This window comes from Acomys minous (genome assembly GCF_964271855.1).
Source record: "Acomys minous genome assembly, chromosome: 5".
In the NCBI taxonomy this organism is placed as follows: Eukaryota; Metazoa; Chordata; class Mammalia; order Rodentia; family Muridae; genus Acomys; species Acomys minous.
In genome coordinates this window covers 59660631-59680503 of record NC_140494.1, presented here as the reverse complement: position 1 = coordinate 59680503, position 19873 = coordinate 59660631, and the positions used below count along the sequence as shown (strand labels likewise).

Below are 19873 nucleotides of genomic sequence, written 5' to 3'. Positions count from 1 at the left end.
AATGAATTGATGCGTTACATTTTTTCCTCAGCTAGAAAATCACCTTGTTTGGAGAACACCTTGTGTTGTTCCTCTTATCAGGGTGGAAATAAGTTACTTCTGGTGTCTTCCACCAAGATGATCTTTACTTCCCGTGTACAGTGTGGGACTCAGAAAGTGCAACTTATACCACCTTCAGTCATGCAAACAAGCAATCCAATGTGAAATCAATTTTTAAAAGTTTAAAGTGTATATTATATTGAATATAAACTTGCTGTATAATTACTCTTTTTTGACTAAATTCACCAAAGAATTACACATGAAGTGTTTATAAATTATCTGGGTTAATTTCTTCTCTTACTACAAAATTCCAAATACTAGAGAATTTTTAATAACTCCATCAATCTCATGGGTACATCAAAGATAGCATTCCACACAGCCTTCTCTGCTGTCACACAAACACAAATGTCATTGGATAAACTCTTTTCCATGGGAACAGAAAATGGCTTTTGTGTATTTTCCCACCATGACCCCATTGTGGCATTTGGGGGGAGAAAATAACATGCTCCTACTTTCTTCCCTGTGACCATTTGATAAACATCACAAGACCTGACATCATTGGTGAAGACAGAGCCACAGTGGAATGGGAACGGATCCAAAATGGTCTATAGTGACCTAATGGCCTTACTGATCGTAAATGAATTGCTGAGGGTGTGGTCACTCTACATGTCACTGCCTTAGGGCAAAGGGTGTGGTCACTCTACATGTCACTGCTTTAGGGCAAAGGCATTTTACAGTGAATAAGTCAGAGTCCCTAGCCTGGGAGCCTATATCCTGGTGGGAGATGGGAAATAGCTATCAGGTTATAAATAAAGAAACTTACTAAGCAAGTAGGTAAGATCTAAAACAACACAATAAACTTATGTGTATCAAATACCACCTCAGGTGCTGAATGCTGTGCAGTGACAGAAGGGATGTTTTGTTTTGATTGGTTCTGGAAGATCTTTGTTTTGGCAGCTTGGGAAGGATTGTCAATAAGAAAAAAGACATTTGAGAAAGGCTGTGGCATGCAGAAAGAGGGGCAGGTACAAAGGCACTGACTGTGGTTAGGTTTGTGTCTGCCTGTTTAGAGGTGGTGCTAGTGGTAGTGCATATAGAACTTTCTGGAACAGAAACAGAATGGAGGCAGACAATGCCTCAAAGGAAAGATGCACTTGTGTATGTGATCCTAGGTCCTAGCTCTTCCTCCTGCCCTGCCCTGCCTCCCTGTAACTCCTTTCCAGCCTTCTCTTAGGTCCTTGACAGCTCTTGTCTATTGAAGTATAGAGATCTCCTGAGAATTCCCAGCATTCTGTTTATTAACCAGTTAATGTTTACTGAATGGTATACCAGGACACACAGCTGCTTGGTAACATATCTGAGATTTGAACATATGTAGGATAATTGTGGCCCATGTTTTTACACAATTGGCTATCTTATCTGAGTTATGATTTGAAAACAGATTACAACATGAAACTTGCTGAAGAACATTCAACGGTTTCTGATAACTAGTAGGAAAATTATAATCATAAACACACTTCCTTTTAAAAAATGAATTTGATACTTATTTTTTTATTTAAAAAATTTCAAACTTTATTGTAACAAACTCCTGCAAATAAATAAGTCACTCACCAAAATTAACCAGAATCAAAGTATGTATAGCTCAGAAAACTTGTATACAAGTAGAGTAGGCATTGGAGACTGAACTGGCTGAAAGCCACTTTCTATCTCCTTTAACACCCTTGCAGATATGGCCTCTGTTTTTCTGCTGGGTTTCACCATGAAGCTGTATTCTCGCTGTTCTTTCTAATTCAGATCCTCCTGTCTACTCCTACCCAAGGAACTCATAAAGTGAGAACGCTTTTGTCATATTCAGGTCAAATGCATTATTCTCTCCTCTGTGCCTTGTAGCCATTACCTATTATAACAAAGTGATTCTCTGCTTTGTTCTTAAATAGATGATAGCCATGGCCACAGAAGTTTAACCTTGCTACATTTATAGTTCCAGCCACACGTACCGGGTTTCTATTAAACAGGTGCACTGTCAATGGGCCTATGGATACAAGCACATGTTCCCGAGTTCAGTTTTATCACTACTTACATTTCCCAGAGCCTGGAGGACTCCACTTGCTTTTAAAAGCCTGGGATTCCATGTCCAATCAGAGTGTAAGTGTTTTCCTATCCATATTAAACACTTACATTTCCCTAAGTACTCTGACATTATTTCAATAGCCTTTTTGTGACCCAGTTCCACTATCTAATTTTTATGTTTTGTCATAATCCCTCTTTAAAAAAAAATTCTTCTTTTTTTACATCTCAATTGTAGCCCCCTCCCTCCTCTCATCCTGGTCCCATCCTCCCTCTGCCTTTCCCCTCTTCCTCCTCTACTCCTCAGAAAAGGGGAGGCCCTCCACCAGCCCACCCTGGCACATAAAGTCACATTAGGACTGAGCACATCCCCTTCCACTGAGGCATGCAAGGTTGCCCCACTAGAGGGAGATAATCGAAAGCAGGCAACAGAGTCCATGTAAGAAACAGCCCCTGATCCCTTTTCTAGAGGACACACATGAAGACTAAGCTGCCCATTGGCTACATCTATGTAGGGGACCAAGGTCCAGTCTGTGCATGGTCCATGATTGGCACTTCAGTCTCTGTATACCCCCTGGGCCCTGGTTAGTTGACTCTGTTGGTCTTCTTGTGAAGTTCCTGTCCCCTCTGGGTCCTTGTATCCTTTCCTCCACTTTTCCACAAGAATCCCTGTGTTCTTAAAAGAAGTGGTGTCCAGAATGACTGAGGACCATTTTATCATGGTTATTATTACTGTTTTCCTCATTTATTATTGTTGTTACTCATCATCATTATAACCATCATGATAAGATCTCCCTATGCAACCAAACCTATCCTCACCTTACTGTGCATCTTACTCATATTAGAATGGAACTCATTGCTATCCTTTTTCTTCATCTCCTTAAGAGCTGGGATTACAAGTATATATCTGCCGTCCATCTCTGAGGACCATTTTAAATAAGCACACTATTCCAGTTGACTGCAGTCTATTATTAATGCCCTTAAATTGAAACAACAAAGGAAATCTTACACAAATGTGATTCATGGAACTCAGGCTCCATCCCAAGAGGGCAGCCAAACTTAGAAGGATCATTCACTTTTATATGGCTCTGGCTTTAGAGTACTGGAGGATATTCAAAGAGTAATGGAATCTTCCTCTATTATGATGCCAGGCAGTGGGACTCCATGCATGGAGAATACCCTCTTGAGAGGGAAAGTAGCCCTGAGAGGCCACTGCATGAAACTGGGAAAGTGAAGCCTGAGTTGTGCTGGTGATCCCAAGGTGCCAGAGATGCCAGAACTATGGGCTATTTGCCAAGAAGAGCAGAACACAGGGAATAGAACCATCCCAAGAGAGGCCAGTATGCTGAAGGCAACAAACAGAAGGGGAGGGGCTAGCTAAGCCCTCTGACGTCAGACATGGAACTTCAGGATTTAAAGTTTGGCTGCTAGGTTTTGGCCCAGCTCTGGTCCAGCATTTTCTCACCACTTCTCTACTCCTCTATTTTGGAATAGTAATGTATATTACCTACAATTTTTATGTTGGGAGTATGTAATTTTCTATTTGATTTTACAGGGGCTACGGGTGAGAGATTGTTTTGAGTCTCAGAAGAAACTTTGGACTTTTAAAGATTGCTAAGACTGAAAGGCTATTTGAACTTTTGTAGTTTACTAAATGCATTTTCCATTATGACATGGCCACATGTCCATGGGAGCCATGGAATGGAACACAGTGATTTGAAAGACAATGGGTCCTTAGGCTCATATGTTTGAATCCTGGTCCCCAGTTTCTAGAACTGTTTGGGAAGGATTAGGAGATATGCCTTGCTGCAGAAGGGGTGTCACTGGGAGGAAGGCTTTGAGGTTTCAAAGGAAACCATTTCAACACAATTTCAGCAATGCTTCCTTCTTACTGCTTGAGGTGTTTGAGATATGAGTCCTCAGTTGTGTCTCCTGCCATGCCTTTTCTCTGACATCGTGGACTCTAACCCTTGGAAACTGTATGCCCAATTAAACTTTTTCTTTTATAAGTTGCCTTGGCCATAGTTTTTTTTTATCATAGCAATAAAAAAGTAAGTAATGAAATGGGTATGGAACTGTGGTGACAGAGGAGATACCTGGTTAAATTAGTTACTTATTTAAAATCCAAGTTGAATTAGGTATCTTCTTCTTTGTCCCTGGCAGGTGAGCTCTATGGCTCATGTGGAGAGAAACCTGAGTGGGAAGGGATCAGTGGCTTGATTACTCTAAGAGCTAGTCTCTACACGGCCTTCTTAGTCACACCCCTGTAGGTCTTTCCTGTATCCCTCCATGTTGTCCCTCCTGTTTCTCTCCACCTTGTTCACTGTCTAAACAGCTTCAGTGAAGTCCCTTTCTTTCTATTTGTTGGCAAAAACATTCTGCTCCTCTACTGGCCCTTGTAGGAACCCTGTGTGAGGGCTACATCTTGGGTCAATGAACCTCTCTGTGTAGACATCCCCTTGAGATCAAGAGGTCTTGTGCACTTCTTTACCCACTTCTAAGCCTTAACTCCACAGTGACTTTCAGCTGTCCCTTGCTGCCATGGAGTATCCTACTCTTTGTACATTTCCTGATGTGCTGATGGGTCATGTACTTGTAAACACCGCTCCACGTTCTTTCCCCAAGATTCATTTGCTTCCTACAAGAGTTGAAGCCAAGATTTATGTATGCATGTTTGTATCATATCTTGGTGTTAATTTTTTTTTATTTTAGTTTGTCCTCTGTAGAGTTATTTCTCTAAAGGAACCCTAAGGGCTAAGATTTGGTTGTATTGGTGCATCACTCCCCATCAAATATCAAATAGTGATTATATTTTATTCCCCCAGACTTCCATTCTGTTTCTGTGTCAAACTTGGAACATTTTGAAAGTGTGTGTGTGTGTGTGTGTGTGTGTGTGTGTGTGTGTGTGTGTGTTTGTGTGTGTGTAACTCTGACTGTGTGTACATTTAAAGTAGGTTGTGCTTAGCTGTGTGATGTCCATTATGCATGAATGTACATACACACATATTACATACATTGTATGCATACATACACACATATGTGATACATACATTATATACACATACGTTATTGGACCATTTAAGTCTTTCATATTAAAGTGTTTTCCAATTTTATCCATGATACTAGTTAGTTAATTCATCAGGATTCTATCAAGAATCTGTCATATGTTACTGACTGTGTCTGACTCCTCTAATACAGTAAGCTATGCTGTGTAATCCTTCCCCAAAGAACTTGCAGCCTAATGAGAGGAATGTGGAGAATAAAACATTCCCAGAAGAGTTTAACAACCACTGCAACACAACTCCTGCAGTGACGGCTTGGCTCTCAAGTACTGGGTGCAGATGGACCTTGCTGAGTTTATCACTGTAAGAAGCATTGTGGACTGGAATAAAAAGAACTGGCCATTGTAAACACCCCCTTATCTTTATTTTTAAAAATTGTGTGATTTCCCTAGAGTGATTAATTTATGTTCTGAAGCCCCTGAGCTAGTTAGCAACTGCTCTATCTCTGGCATAGGAAAATGACCCCTCACACATCTCCTTGCCTAGCATACTTATTATGAGCTCTTGGGTCAGGCAGTTGCCTTACGGTTTAGTTAGCTTCACACATTTCTTCCAGTTCTAAAAAGTCAGAGGCTAAACTCTGTCTGGAAGTGTTATGATAAGGCATTAGTATGTGGATAAGGGACTATAAATTTGCTGTATGTGCATCCAACAGAAGTTATTCTTCTAGGAAACTGCATCTCTGCCTGCCCTTAGGCAGAAAATTGGTATTTGCTGCCTGTATTTCAATACTCAAGAGCAGTTCCACAGTATGACCCAGAGACTCAAAGCCAAGAGGGAAGACGAAAATGAAGTTTACTGACAAGTGTCTAGATAATCTATTGTAGTTTTCCACACTTCAATAGTGTGGACAGAATGTAGGATTTTCTGCGTTCTACCAGGGAGCTGCAACTCCAGGCTTATCTCAGCTTTTTGATAAATGTATACATAGTCCTGTCTCCAGAAGGAGTTTTAGATGTTTCAAATGCAGTAACACTTGAAATAAAAAGTATAAAGGACTCTACTAGTTTGATTCTAAGGTGCCATACCTCAGGTATAGGCTCATTCACGTAAACCCACTCTTCTGACCCTGGCTTCGGTGGTGGTGGTGCTGCAGGTGAGGGGGATGTTTCCACAGAGACAACAGGTGATTTCTTCACTGGAATTTTGCCTCCTTGTGCTTTTCCTTTAGGAGAAACTTAAACATGCACATTAAATCACACCGCTGCAAGAAGGTGAGCAGCACAGGTTTCTGAGGATGACAAAGCCCATGATCATCATGGGATTCAGGACACTCATTACCCTTTGTGTAATTTTACTAACTCAAAGCCAGAGAATAAATGTCTCATTTGCTGTAGCCGCTGCACTAACCAACACTACTACTACTACTATTACTACTACTACTACTAGTGAGTTGTTTTGTTTTGTTTAAGAAATTTAAAAGAACTTAAACATAAAGGAATCCAAGAACTCAAATCTGTCTGACTATTGTTATAGTTTGGTGCTTTACTTTCACTCAGGTTTTGCTTTGCTAATGCATGTGTGTCACTTACAAAACTTAGGACTTACCATAATATATGTTTAACTTCCTATTGTAGAAACTGGCAAATTAAATTATTTATGCCCTGTGCCCCCTTGGGCCGAGAGTGGAAGCTACAGAGGGATCATATAAGGGTTATCCAGAGGTGACGAGGCTACAGATGGGGCAGGTGAGAGAAGAGGCCATCAAAGCTCACATCGTGTTCTCTGTAGGTTGAAAAGGATTTCTAAAAAAGATGTCACTTAATGCTATGGTCAGGCTTTAAATTTAAACCTAGAAAATCAAGAAGTGAGGGAAGAAGACATCAAGAGAGGTAGGAACAGAAGCAAAAATGTGAGGGTAAGGAAGTGGAGGAGGAGTGAGTAAGAAAGAGGAAGAGGCAGAAGTGGCCTGTGTTCTAATTTAGAATCTGAATAGGAAATATAATTCTCTTTTTTCAGTGAAGAGGGGAACCCAGACCAGTTACATGGTTTCCTCATATTATGAGCACAGGTATACTGTGAAAGAATCAATATTTTGTTCTTTAAGAGGTCAGTCAGGCTAAGTTCCACCTGCCTTCAGATTAATTGTTGAATATTGTTCATGCAGTTTAGAGCTGACCTTAACACGGGGAATCACTTTCATTCTCTTAAGTACATTATTCTAGTGGGTATAATTTATTTGATGCTCTTTAAATTCTTCAATTTTATGCTAATTGAAATGCATGGTTTTTAAGTAAAGAAGGTATTATCAACCATGACTTTTGGGTAGTCCAGGTGATTTCTCCATATATAATTAACAAATATTCATTAGTAATTGATACACCTGCTGACTAGCTAAAAGTGTCCATAATTGTGTATATTTTTCTGTATGATTCTTGTCTATTCATTGTTAACTGTGACCATCTTAAGATAGAGTTCTCTAAGCAGAATTTTCAAAAGGAAAAAATGTGTAATTTTGGATTGAGGACTACAATATGCTTTTTACCCTTCTTTAAAGTATTCTCATCATTTGATGAAAATTAGGAGAGATGGAATAATTTTTGAATAACTGTACTTTGAGACCATAGTGAATGTATCTAGCCATCAAAATATGTAAAGAAGGATTTTAATGGGAAATAAGTGTCTATACTTTAATGAGTGAAAGAAGTTACTTTGAAACAAAATCTTTATTTATTAGCTTTTGAAATATAATGAGCAAAACCACTTCAAGTCTTCGGGTTCTACCGTGAGCTCTTTGAGTTCCCGCTATAGTCATTCCTCATGAGTAAAGGGGGCTTGAGGAAAAGCTCATGTGCAGTACACCATACACCAAAGTTTTAGGAAATTTTTGTTTTAATAATGATAACCTGATAGCCTCCTAACTGGTTATCTGGACCCTAAATGTTCAGCCCTAAAAGAGAAGTTTTCTCTGTGACTTATTTCAATTTTCAGGCAAAGCAGTAGATCAATGGTAAAAGTAAAGACATTTATGTAAGATGAAATGAAAGAGTTGTATGATTAAGTAAAATAAATAAACGACAAAAATACACTAGTGGTGATTTTTTAAAGAACAGAGCGATTGAAAGTCAGAAGTTTAAAACAAAATTTAAAATTGTAGTAATTGTAATTGTAGGATATGAGTAAACTACATTGATTGATGAGAAGAGAACATTTAAAAATCTGAAGGCTTTCTAATTGAATTAGTATTTCTCAGGGAGGGGAGGGAGGAGACATTTGTTGGGAAGAAGCAAGCACAGAGTCTGATGTATATATTTTGAAACAAGATACTATTATTATTAATTATTATCACTATTATTAGTTAGGTTTTGGTCCTAAAATATTCCCTTAGCTACATCATTTAATTAGTATCTTTATTGGTTGAAGCCAAAATATTGGTTAACAAGGATTACTTTCATATTTCTTAACTTTAGCTGTGCTTAGCTTTAAAAAAAAAAACCTTTTACTAACAGATATATACTGTCAAAGGCTGACTGGGCTGCAAAGACCAAATTTGAGATGCAGGTTGGCTCCAACAAGATTAGCATTTAAGTTTAGAAGTGGAACACACTGAAGGAACACAGCCTGGGAGAAGACCGTCCCAGTGTTAGGCAAAGAGTCAGAGGCTGAACGAACACACACTGGCTCTGTGCTGAGAAGGAACTTTGGCAAAGCTCATGAAGGAATGCTGTCTCTGTTCAGGGTCTAGGATTTGCATTGTTTCTCATCACGGACGCAGATATATGTAACTATGGAGTAATATGAATGATATTCTGATCATTTCTAAAACACACCTTCATTATAATTGTGCTTAGAATTTGGTAAGTGACAAAAACCTCTGTACATCAATTTTGCATCTATGGTGAAATCCCTGCACCCAGGGCTCTGGTGGACATTACAGAAGAGGGGGTGGAAAGATTGTGAGACAAGATCTAGAAGGCTAGCACATCGCTGTGAGGTTATGTCTTATGCATGACACTGGAGAGACGCACCCATGAAATCTCAGCAATATGGTAACCTAAACTAGACCCAAACAATGGCCGTACCAGTTGACATGTCGGTGGGGATGGGGAAATCCCACAAGGCTCCACCCCTCGATGAAGAGCTGTAGACAAGTAATAACCACTGAGAAAGGGAGAATCAATTTTCCCTGGGGATGAGCCTCCTAAGGATGAGTTATCCAGCCCCAAGTGGTCAGCCCTAAACGCATACGCATAAGGGAAATACTAAATGGACTTCAGAGGTCATAGTCATGTATTTACAGGAAAGTGTACATGTATCAAATAAAAAGCAAAAAAAAAAATTATCAGAGGTCAGAATACGTATGTATCAGTAATACATAAAGAGTAAAAGTTAATGAATTTGAGAAGTAGAGGTGTAAACAGGAAGAGGTACAGTGAGAACACAGGGGACGGTGGAAATTATGTCAATATAGTTATTATGCATGGATTTTAGAAAAATTTCAACTAAAAGATAAATAAAAGTATACTACCATTTATGTTTTTTTTAAAGAAAATGAGAGAAGACATGAAGCTGAGAGAGTTGAGAAGTAGAGTAGATACAGGAGGACTTAAGGATAAGTAGGAGGAAAATACATTGTATAAAATTCTCAAAGAATTAGTAAGATATTTATTGAAAAAAATGTAAAGCTGGGAGGGAGATGTGTTGGTGGAATGGCGAGTTGGCAGACGAGAATAGATATGAATATGATTAAAATATTATGTGTGAAAATTTAAAATAATATATCAAATACTGTTTAAAAATAAATATTTTAAGGTCACCATTACGGTTGAACATTTAAGATTTCAAGAGGAAAAAAGTAAAGATTGTTTCAATACCCAGAGAATTAGGAATGTGTCAATGTTACTTCCAGCAAGAAAAAAATAAGTTGAGCCAAAAAGAAAAGAAGTGGTATTATACTCCATAAGAGAGGCTTTAAATGTAGTTGTGAATATATACTAAAAGTAGTATAACTTTTTACATGAAGAAACACTGCTATAAACACCCAAATAATAACATATCTACACTGTTATAAATAAAAGGGCTTCTAAATCTTATTTAAAGTTCATGCTTAAACAGATTCTATTTATTTATTTATTTATTTATTTATTTATTTATTTATGTAAGTAATTTCTTATATATGGGTAATTTGTCTGCACGTATACACTTATACTACATTCCTGTGGAAGATAGAAAACGGCAGCAGAGTCCCTGAAACCAGAGTTATGGATGTTGTGAGCATCCACGATGGTGCTGAGAATGAAACCTGGGTCTTCTGTAAGAGAAGTGATCTCAATAGGCCCTAAGATTCACCTGTTGAGATATCACTTAACTATATAACTAGAAAACTAAAACCTAAAAAAAAAAAAAAAAAAAAAAAGAAAGAAAGAAAGAAAGAAAAGAAAAAAAGAAATCCTCTGAGTTAATTAAAATGAGCTAGCAAACACACTTGCATAGATGCTTACGGCTTGTTTACTTTCTGTCTGTTTCTAAGTAAGGGTGCTCTTAGAGTCTACATACTATTATATCTAACTAATGATTTGGTACCAAATATGTCTATGTGTACTTAATACCTCTGGTATGCACACAATAATCTTTCATTTGAGTTTCATTTGGGAACAATTAAAATGCAAGAGATAAGTATTATAAAATAAGAAATTACTCTGTGGTAAAAAAAAAAAAAATCAAAAGCTGAGCATGACTTACAGCAGTTAGAATTTCAATTAAACCTGTATCTCGGTTTTGAATCCCTGACTACATCCAGTTATATAAGTCTACAATGTCACATAATCATGACAAGACTGCCTTTGATGGTAGTGTTCTAAAAATGATGTTCATTTTAGCTTAAATATCCATTTTTGTGCATATGTAATGTGCATGTGTACCACAGCAATTAAGAGATGATTTAGATATAATTGAAACACAATGACCTGTGAGAGAAATAAAAAAAATTGTGCCAGTGTCAATGGCATTTTTTCCAAATATTAAGAAATAAGTAATCATGACTTAAAATTATATATGTATGTATGTATGTATGTATGTATATATACACACATGTGTGTGTGTGTAGTACTAAGATGTACACTGAGATGAACATAGCAGTTAGAACATTTTATGACTATCACCGACTTTTAGATTAAAACTGAACTGGCAATTTATGGATGGATATTTAAGTAAAACCACACACTACAATGACACTGGGAACAGACCCTGAAGGAAATCAAGTGTATGTACTCATTGAATTTCAATCTTTAGTTGATTTTTTTGTCATAGCAACCACATGAACTTAACTAACATGTTCTAGAGCTTGGATGTTTCCTATAAACTATTATGTACTTCAAAAATAATATTTACTTCACTTCCAATAAACAGATAAACTAAAATAGACAACTATAAATAAAAGCAGAGCCAGAAAAATAATGCAATTTAAAACTTAAGAGCAAAACCAGAAGAACAGGAAGGGAACCATGGTGGTCCTTGCACACCAAGGTGCAGGTGTGACTGTGGCTCTAAACCTCAAGACACCCAAGATAAGACAACGGACGGAAGAATCCAATCATCATGTAACCACTCACTCAGTAGAAGACAACTCTCCATGCCCCTTGACTTTGAGTGAAATTTTCCATTTAGGATCTCATACATGAGCTATATCAAGTGAGAAAATGACGTCATTACAGGCACAATGCAATTATATTGTGTTATAAAGAAAAAATGGAGACATTATGTCAAAGTGCTTGCTAGTGAATATAATTTAACCAGAGGCCAAAGAAGGCACAGCAATGGCTTTCTGGGATCAAAACTTAACTCCTGCTAATCCCTATAACATGTGTGACAAATGGAGAGCCTGCCTACTGGGCAGCGCCTTATCCCTTGCAAGCTTCACTGTTTCTCGCCATGGCCCAGGCTAAGCAGCAGGCTGCACAGAGTCTGACGAACTGTCTTCTTTGGAGTGAACTAACAACTTACAAATGCACCAAAGAAGCCGAGTGTCCAATGCTTGCTGTACTTTATGGCTGCTTGCATGGGACAGTTATGAAATGCAGGAATACATGTAAAGATAGCTAACTTCATCTGAATGCAGTCTCACCTTTCTTTCCTTTTCCTTCGTTTTGAGCTTCTTGCTTACCATGCTGGGTTTCTAAACAAAATGCAATACACAGACGTCATTGATGACTTATTTCAATAGCCCAGGCTACAATCTCTAAGCAATCAAACATATTGGTGAACTGGATCAAATCCATCGTTTCTTTTTCTGGGAGTTGAAATCAGTCTGAAGACAGATTCTACATTTACACTTACTGAATGAAGGTTTGTTTCTGCAGTTCTAGTCTATATTGCCATAATAGAAATTTATTCTTAGTTTTAATATAATATTTAGTAATGGTTTGCTCATAACCTCTAATGGGATTGTAGAGTTTTTAAGGTACTTTGTAAAATCTATTGGAAGCACATAGTTTATTTAAATTTATTGTATCAAAATGAACTCCATTTAATAGGACTGGACTCCTCAAAATAGGATGACTCAGCACCCAGATGATGCAAGCTTGATAATCTGAGTTCAACACTGAGAATCTACATAAAGATGGAGAGAGAGAACGGAATCCAATCTCCCCACCCCACACATGCACACACACACACACACACACACACACACACACACACACACACACACACTACTACCACCACCATCACCACCACCACCACCACTACCACCACCACCACCACTACCACCACCACCACCACCATTACCATCACCACCACCACCACCACTACCACCATCACTACCACCACCATCACCACTACCACCACTACCACCATCACCACTACCACCACCACTACCACCACCATCACCACCACCACCATTACCATCACCACTACCACCACCATTACCACCACCAGTACCAACACCACCACTACCACCACCATCACCACTACCACCACTGCCACTACCACCACCGCCACCACTACCACTACTAACACCACTACTACTACTACTAAATACAATAACTGGATCACTAATAAAAATGAAGCCCCCTGAGAATGATTTAAATAACAATGTTGTTCTGATAGGATGCATCCTTAATCTTATTTTGGTCATGCACTGTATTGCTTAGTGGCATATTTATCTTACATTTCCTAGAACCTAGTTAAAAGTGTATTGCAGAAAGAGGGAAATTGGAAACTGGTCAATCTGAAGGTCAGTACTGTCTCTTAAATAATAAATAAGGAATAGGTCCTTGGGGGAAGAAAGCTCACTACTACAGCGGTATTAGTTACCAAATGCTCAATTCTTCACTTCTTTTGATCTTAGGATATGCACTTTCTTCAGTGAACAAGAAAGACGGTTTAAGTTATGATGTAGAGGTCTAATCCTATCCATTCTTTGTGTTTATGTATATGGTTAGAAGTGATAGCTAAAATTTATGTAAATACGTGCTACTTCCATTTGACTATTTTCTGACAGCCAGCCAAGATTCCATAGAAACAAGCAAGTAAATGAGACAGACGACCACCCTCAATTTTTTTTCTAAAAGGACTTTTAAAAATATACATACTTAGAAATGAATTTCATAAAGATCTACATGTTTGAATCAGGTAGTTGTCAAAAGGATCTTCTAGAATCTGCTAGGGTTAAGTACACTGTGCCCCCTCAACTCAATTTTCATGTTAGTGTTTTGGCTATTGTTTAAAAAATAGTTATTATTTTTTTCATGTTAACTTTCTCTTTGAAAAAATAAAGAAAAAGCCCTAACTTGCCTGGAGGGTTTTTCCTCTGGGCTCCTGGGCAGCTCTTGTCGCCTTCCTACCTTTTGCTGCCTGTGAGCACTAAGATTTCCCACTAGTATTGTTTCATGCTTGGTGTAACTAAGCAAGTGGAAATGAACAATATTATATATTTGTAAGATCAGGGACTAGCCCTGCCCTTGTTGGAAAAGAAAGAGACAGGTACAATCACTCAGTGAAGCCAAAACAGATTTATTATTCCTCCGGTGTACACTGTTCAAATTTACAACTTTAAAACAGAAGATCAATCCTCTAGGAACTTAAATATTAAACTGTGTCTGAATCAGAAAGGCTAGCGACGGATAGTGGGAATGATCAGTTACACTGATCATCCGGTAATAAGCGAGCTCAAAAGACTGTGGGGAACAACTTTCCAGCATGTTCCAAATGCCTTCTGAGACTAAATCACACTTTAATTTTTCCTCTAGTCCTTTAAATTGTACTTTCTAATTCCTAATGATCTTGCAGGAGTATATATGTATAAATATATATTTAGTAAAAAGTATATATTTAAATTATATTTTCTAATTTCTAATGAGCTTATAGGAATATATATGTATAAATATATTAAATATATGGTGTATATATTTAAATTTTAACTGTACTTTCTAATTCCTAATGAGCTTGTAGGGATATATATAATAAGATGGCTTAACATTTCACTGTCTTATGCTAAAAGCATTTTTAGATATATCTTGCATTTAGTTAAGCCTAGATTTGTTGAAGCACAGTAGTTTTTAATACATCATTATCTGTGTCACTTAAAATGACTTCAATCATATGAAACAAAGTGATCAAATTTTTTGCTTACTATGATTACATTTAATTTTGTAAAGAACCGTAGAGTTATGTCAAATCTCTGTGCAGTGAAAATATTGTTGGAGACAGTTATAGCATACCAAGGGGAGGCACTGAGACAGACAACTAAACGGCTAACTATTGGTGAAGCCATGTCACATGCAAACTGATATGACTAGGACAAGGATTAAACATGTAACTTTCGTCATGATCATTTTCTGTCTCTTAATGTTAAATTTATGGTTCCAAGTGGCTAAAGATATAGAACAAGTTTAATCTAAAATGTATTTTTTATAAGGTTGTTTTTATATAAACATTTGTTTACCAAGGTGTCCAGGTGTGTGTGTGTGTGTGTGTGTGTGTGTGTGTGTGTGTGCGCGCGTGCATGCGTGCATTCTCACACATCATGCACAATGCCATGAGAAGCATGTGGAGGTTAGAAACCTGGTTCTTTCTTCCACTACTTGAGTCTTGGGGATGCAGCTTAGTTGTCACTAAGTGTCTTTACTCACTGAGACACCTCACTGGCCCCATCTGCATGCCATCTATAATCACCTAACGGAATATTTCTTGTTATACATACATTCAAGTGTCGAATTAATGTCCAACAGCTGTCCCTTCCATCTGCCCTAAAGTGTTTCTTGTTGTTCTACAAGCTTTCTCCTCCTGTCCTAACTGCTGTTCTCAGAAGCTGGCCTGAGTGGGTGGCCTCACATGCCCTGTGGCACAGGTGAGACACCGAGCTTCTGAAACAAGCATTTTGCTCAGTAGGAAGGGTTTTCCTTGAATGAAAATGCAGTTCAGTGGTAGAGCTCTGCCTGTGAGACCCTGATAGAATGCTCAGCACCATAAGACATTAAAAATAAAAAAATCTGATTTTCACTTATGGACGTGGATAATTGTTTCATGTGATTGAAGTCTCCGCAGCCTGAATCTAAACAAGAAGCCTGGCCCTGTAATTTATCATTCTTTTCTAGGCAAAAATAAGAAACCGACAAACAGGATTGTAAATCACTCTGTCAGTCACCTGATTGTGTCTTTCCTTTCCCAGGAGTAGTCTTTGAAGGCTCTTGAAGAGGATAGACCTCCTTATCTCTTTCTGCTTCCGTAGAAAGGGGAGGAGTTGTAGTAGGAGGCTCAGCCAAGGCAGCTGCAGCCTTTTTCTCAGCTTCCTTTTCTTCTAATTTCTTTTCAACTTCAGAAGGATGGTTAAAAAAAAACAACAACAACATTCATAAGAACTATGGGTGCCCACTCTTTCATTTGAACTAACAAATATCAAAAATTACTATGAAATTATTAGTAAAATTACTACTCCATACTATATTTGCCGTAAAATTACAGCAAATATACTTTTTATACCTAACATTAATTTATATTTTGGGTTCTTTATTCTTTTGCCTCATAGTTATGGTTATGGTACTGGTATGAGGTGTGTGTGTGTGTGTGTGTGTGTGTGTGTGTGTGTGTGTGTGTGTGTCTTTAGAAACTTAAAAAAAAAGGTTGGTGACTAGATGTCAAATCTCAAAGAAAATATAAGAATGGAAAAGTAAAGGGTTAATTAAAATGATCTAGAAGAACATCAAAGTAAAGTGCATAAAAAGGAGAGAGCAGTCACGTAGCTGCAAGTGCCTGTAATTTCAGTTCTCAGGAGGCTGAGGCAGGAGGATCATAGAAAGTTGAAAGCCAGTCTGGCCTATATAGTGTCTTCTACATCCTCATAGGATATCAAGAAATAAAAATAAATAAATGAATAAATAAAAAATAGTTCAAGCAATGTGATACAACATATGGGAGTTTGAGAGTAAATGAGTGAATGGTATTGCCCGCTGGTTAGTTTGACACAATCTGACAAACTCCAATGGATGATTACACACCTAAGAATTTACTAACAACTGTTAATTGGATTCGGTGAATGAACAAAATGTGTCAAGTGGGGGTGGCGTGTGCCATTAATCCCAACATTTGGGAGGCAGAGAGACAGGAGGACCTTTGAGTTCAAAGCCAGCCTGGTCTACAAAACAAGGTCCTCAATAGCCAAGGCTACACAGAGAAACCCTGTTTCAAAACACCCTCTCCTGCAAAAAGGAGGTATATAACAATGACACAAAGTTGGGGGGGGTGTGGATTGGGGGATGGATCTGTAACAACATAGTGGAAAGGATAAATATTATCATGATATAATGTATGTATGTATGTATGTATGTATGTATGCATATGTTATTCTTAATGACTTAATATGTATGCAAACATATAAAATATAACTACCTTTGAACTTTTTATTTACTATTTCAGCAGAAAAAAATTCTTTCACTTTTTGGCATAAGGACTCTTCGTCTATTTCAGCATTGACTTTTGTTAAAATATTCTGTGGCTCTGTAAACCACTCTTCCAACAATGGCCAGTTGTCCAAGAAGCCGACAATTCTGCAAAATGCAAACGTTACATGAGTATGTGATACTGATTTAGATGTTCGAGGGGTGAAACATTAAACAAGACATTCCACGTGATTTATTTGGCAATTCATGAGGAAGAAAGAGTCAGACTGTCAATGGAACTCAACCTTAGAAAAGTAACTTCATGACATCTATAGGTGACAGAGTGAGACTAAATCTAAAGGACATGCCTGATAGCATCAGGCGATCATTGTTAGAACTTTAGAAGTGTCAGTGAAAAGATTTTCAAGTGCCACCCATTCAACAGACATCTTGCGTGAGCTCAGGTCTTTGAAAACCAAGGACAGTATCATCCACACTAATGGCAGAGCCAGCTGGCCTGGGGACTGTTCTAATTGTCCCACAGCCCCAATACTCAGGCCGTAGAAGTGTTCTCCTTGGAGATATAAAGGGAAGGGGTCTTTGGGCAGGGACAGATTGTAGAGACGAGTTTGCTTTATTAGAAATTAGTTTTGAATCATTGCTCGCCCTTACCCCCACCTTGAGCCTAGACAGACAGCTTCAGGTGGCTCAAATGAGGCTTCCTGCTCACCTCTTATTTTTAGATTTCCCAGGCTTTCATCAAGTTGCCTAATTTTACCTAAATTTTCTTTTCCTAAGGAAAATTACACACAATACAAAGAATGCCAAGTAACTTCACTTTTAGCAAAACAGAAGGGCTATTACATACTTTACCAGTCGGACTTTCAACTCTTTGAAATTCTATGATCTTCACTGGTATTTTCTAAGTGTTTGCCGAATTCCATGTAATTAACTTATAAGTATTTTCTAATTGGCTTATTTCCCCAGAGTATAACAACTGTGGCTTCAAATAGAAAAGCTTACATATAATATTTTATTCAATACAAAAATACTTATTTTTGATTTATCTTTAAGAGATTCTGTTAGGACTCTACTTCAGTCTGCCTACCTATGATGTCATTGCCTACCTGCCATAGGGGTGTGGCCCTTCCCAGAGCCATATAACAGAACAGACCCTCCATGTGGTCTCTCTCTCTCTCCCTCCTTACTTTCTCTTTCTACACCCCTCTCCTCTCTCTCTCTCTCTCTCTCTCTCTCTCTCTCTCTCTCTCTCTCTCCTCCTTACTCCCTCTTTCTCTACTTTCTCTCTTCTTACACTTTTTAAAAAACTTTTTAGTTTTTAATTTTTTAAATTTAATTTTTTTTGTTTTTTTCTTCTTACTCTTCCTGTCTCTGTTTTTGTCTGTCTCTCTCTGAGGTGCCCCTCCCCCTTTTCTTTCTCTCCCCATGCTCATTTAATAAACCTCATATAACATAATATCTGGTACTTTGTATCTATTATTATCTTATTCTCATATATAAAGTTGGTGTACATGACTCGGAAATGAAATCCAGAGGGCCATTCTGTTGTCCTCACAGTGGAATCCGATCTCCCTTTACTGTGCTTAACAAATTTCTCTAAGTACTCTCCTATTTCCCTGCAGCCTGTTGCCCAGGCCACCTGTGGACCAGCTTTCAAGACTGCCACTGAATAAACAGATGCTCTCTTTGTCTCTGTTTGCCCATAGCCATAAACTTAGGCCCTAGAGCACTCAGGCACCAGGCTTCCTGTCACTACAGCCTGCAGGAGGGAATGGTCAAGGTTCTAAGCCTAGCCAGGTAAAAAAGATGCTGCTGCACTGCTACATTGCATGGTCCGTTAGAGGCAGGTAGGAAAAGGGATTACACTCCATGGGGGTGCACTCAGGGCTCTCAGATGGTACCTGCTACCACTACTCCCTGCTTCATGGCCAACTTGTGCATCTGAGCTGTTCGAATGCAACCTGGACCATTTCTGGGGTGCTTCAGGACTGCCTGACCTCTTCCATTAAAAAAAAATTATTACACATGGTCTGCCCATGTGACTGCTAGCTTCCCGCCATTGCCCTGATCCCTGCCCTCTCCCCCCCTTCCCAGCACAGGTACGCACATGCTGTGGCCCCTACTCCCAAGGCAGGCCAGGCAGGCCAGGGGGCAGAGTTAAACTTCTCCATGCATTGTTGAACACAAGGTGAGTTTAGTGTCTTCCATGTTCATTTTCCACAGAAACAGCCTCTCGTCCTCTGTGCCTGATGCAAGACTATCTCTGCCCACGGTGCCATGTTGCCACAGGAGACAACGGTGACATTGTCTATTTACTGGGATGTGGATTAACTAGTTATCTCTGTATTTTTATCAATACGTAGCTTCCTTTAGGTTGCAATTTATAATTCTCAGGAATCTGATCACATTGATAGCTAAGCTGAAATTACCTTGATAGTTAGGAAACAGACAATGATCTCCTTAGCCCAACATAATCTGCCATGTTAGTTCAGTGGTCAACTCATTAGCTAGTTAAGACTACTAGATGCTAGATCTCTTATTTAAAAGGCAAACATATTTGTCTTACTCACAGACCTCAGGTTAAAGATAAACAGCTTCAGTTACCTTCCCAGCCCTCTTCATATGTAGGAGATTAAACTTTTAACGGTCATATCTACATACAAAAAAAGTATTGGAGGGCCCAAGAACCTGTTGCCAGTTGATAAATACAAGCTATGGATGTTAGAAGGTCTAAAAATGTGTTTTAAGTTGGTAAATGCAAGTTATGAAGGCCAACATGTCTGAAGGATGCTTTGGTTCTTCCTGCTGTGCTGTTGTTGTATTAACTGTTTAGAGTGTTGACACTGATCAATGGATCTCTAGTTTATT

General features: G+C 38.4%; 1 protein-coding gene across 3 annotated transcripts in view; it reads right to left on the bottom strand.

Moving 5' to 3' along the window:
- SPEF2 (sperm flagellar 2) overlaps window positions 1–19873 on the bottom strand; it is a 168584-nt gene that overhangs the window by 64184 nt on the left and 84527 nt on the right. For all 3 annotated transcript variants that reach the window (XM_084781449.1, XM_084781450.1, XM_084781448.1), the window contains exons 18-21: window positions 16995–17152; window positions 15754–15921; window positions 12232–12282; window positions 6197–6345 (exon numbers count right to left, since the gene is read on the bottom strand). In XM_084781449.1, the coding sequence (XP_084637575.1) occupies window positions 6197–6345; window positions 12232–12282; window positions 15754–15921; window positions 16995–17152 (526 nt within the window). The remainder of the gene's footprint in view (window positions 1–6196; window positions 6346–12231; window positions 12283–15753; window positions 15922–16994; window positions 17153–19873) is intronic.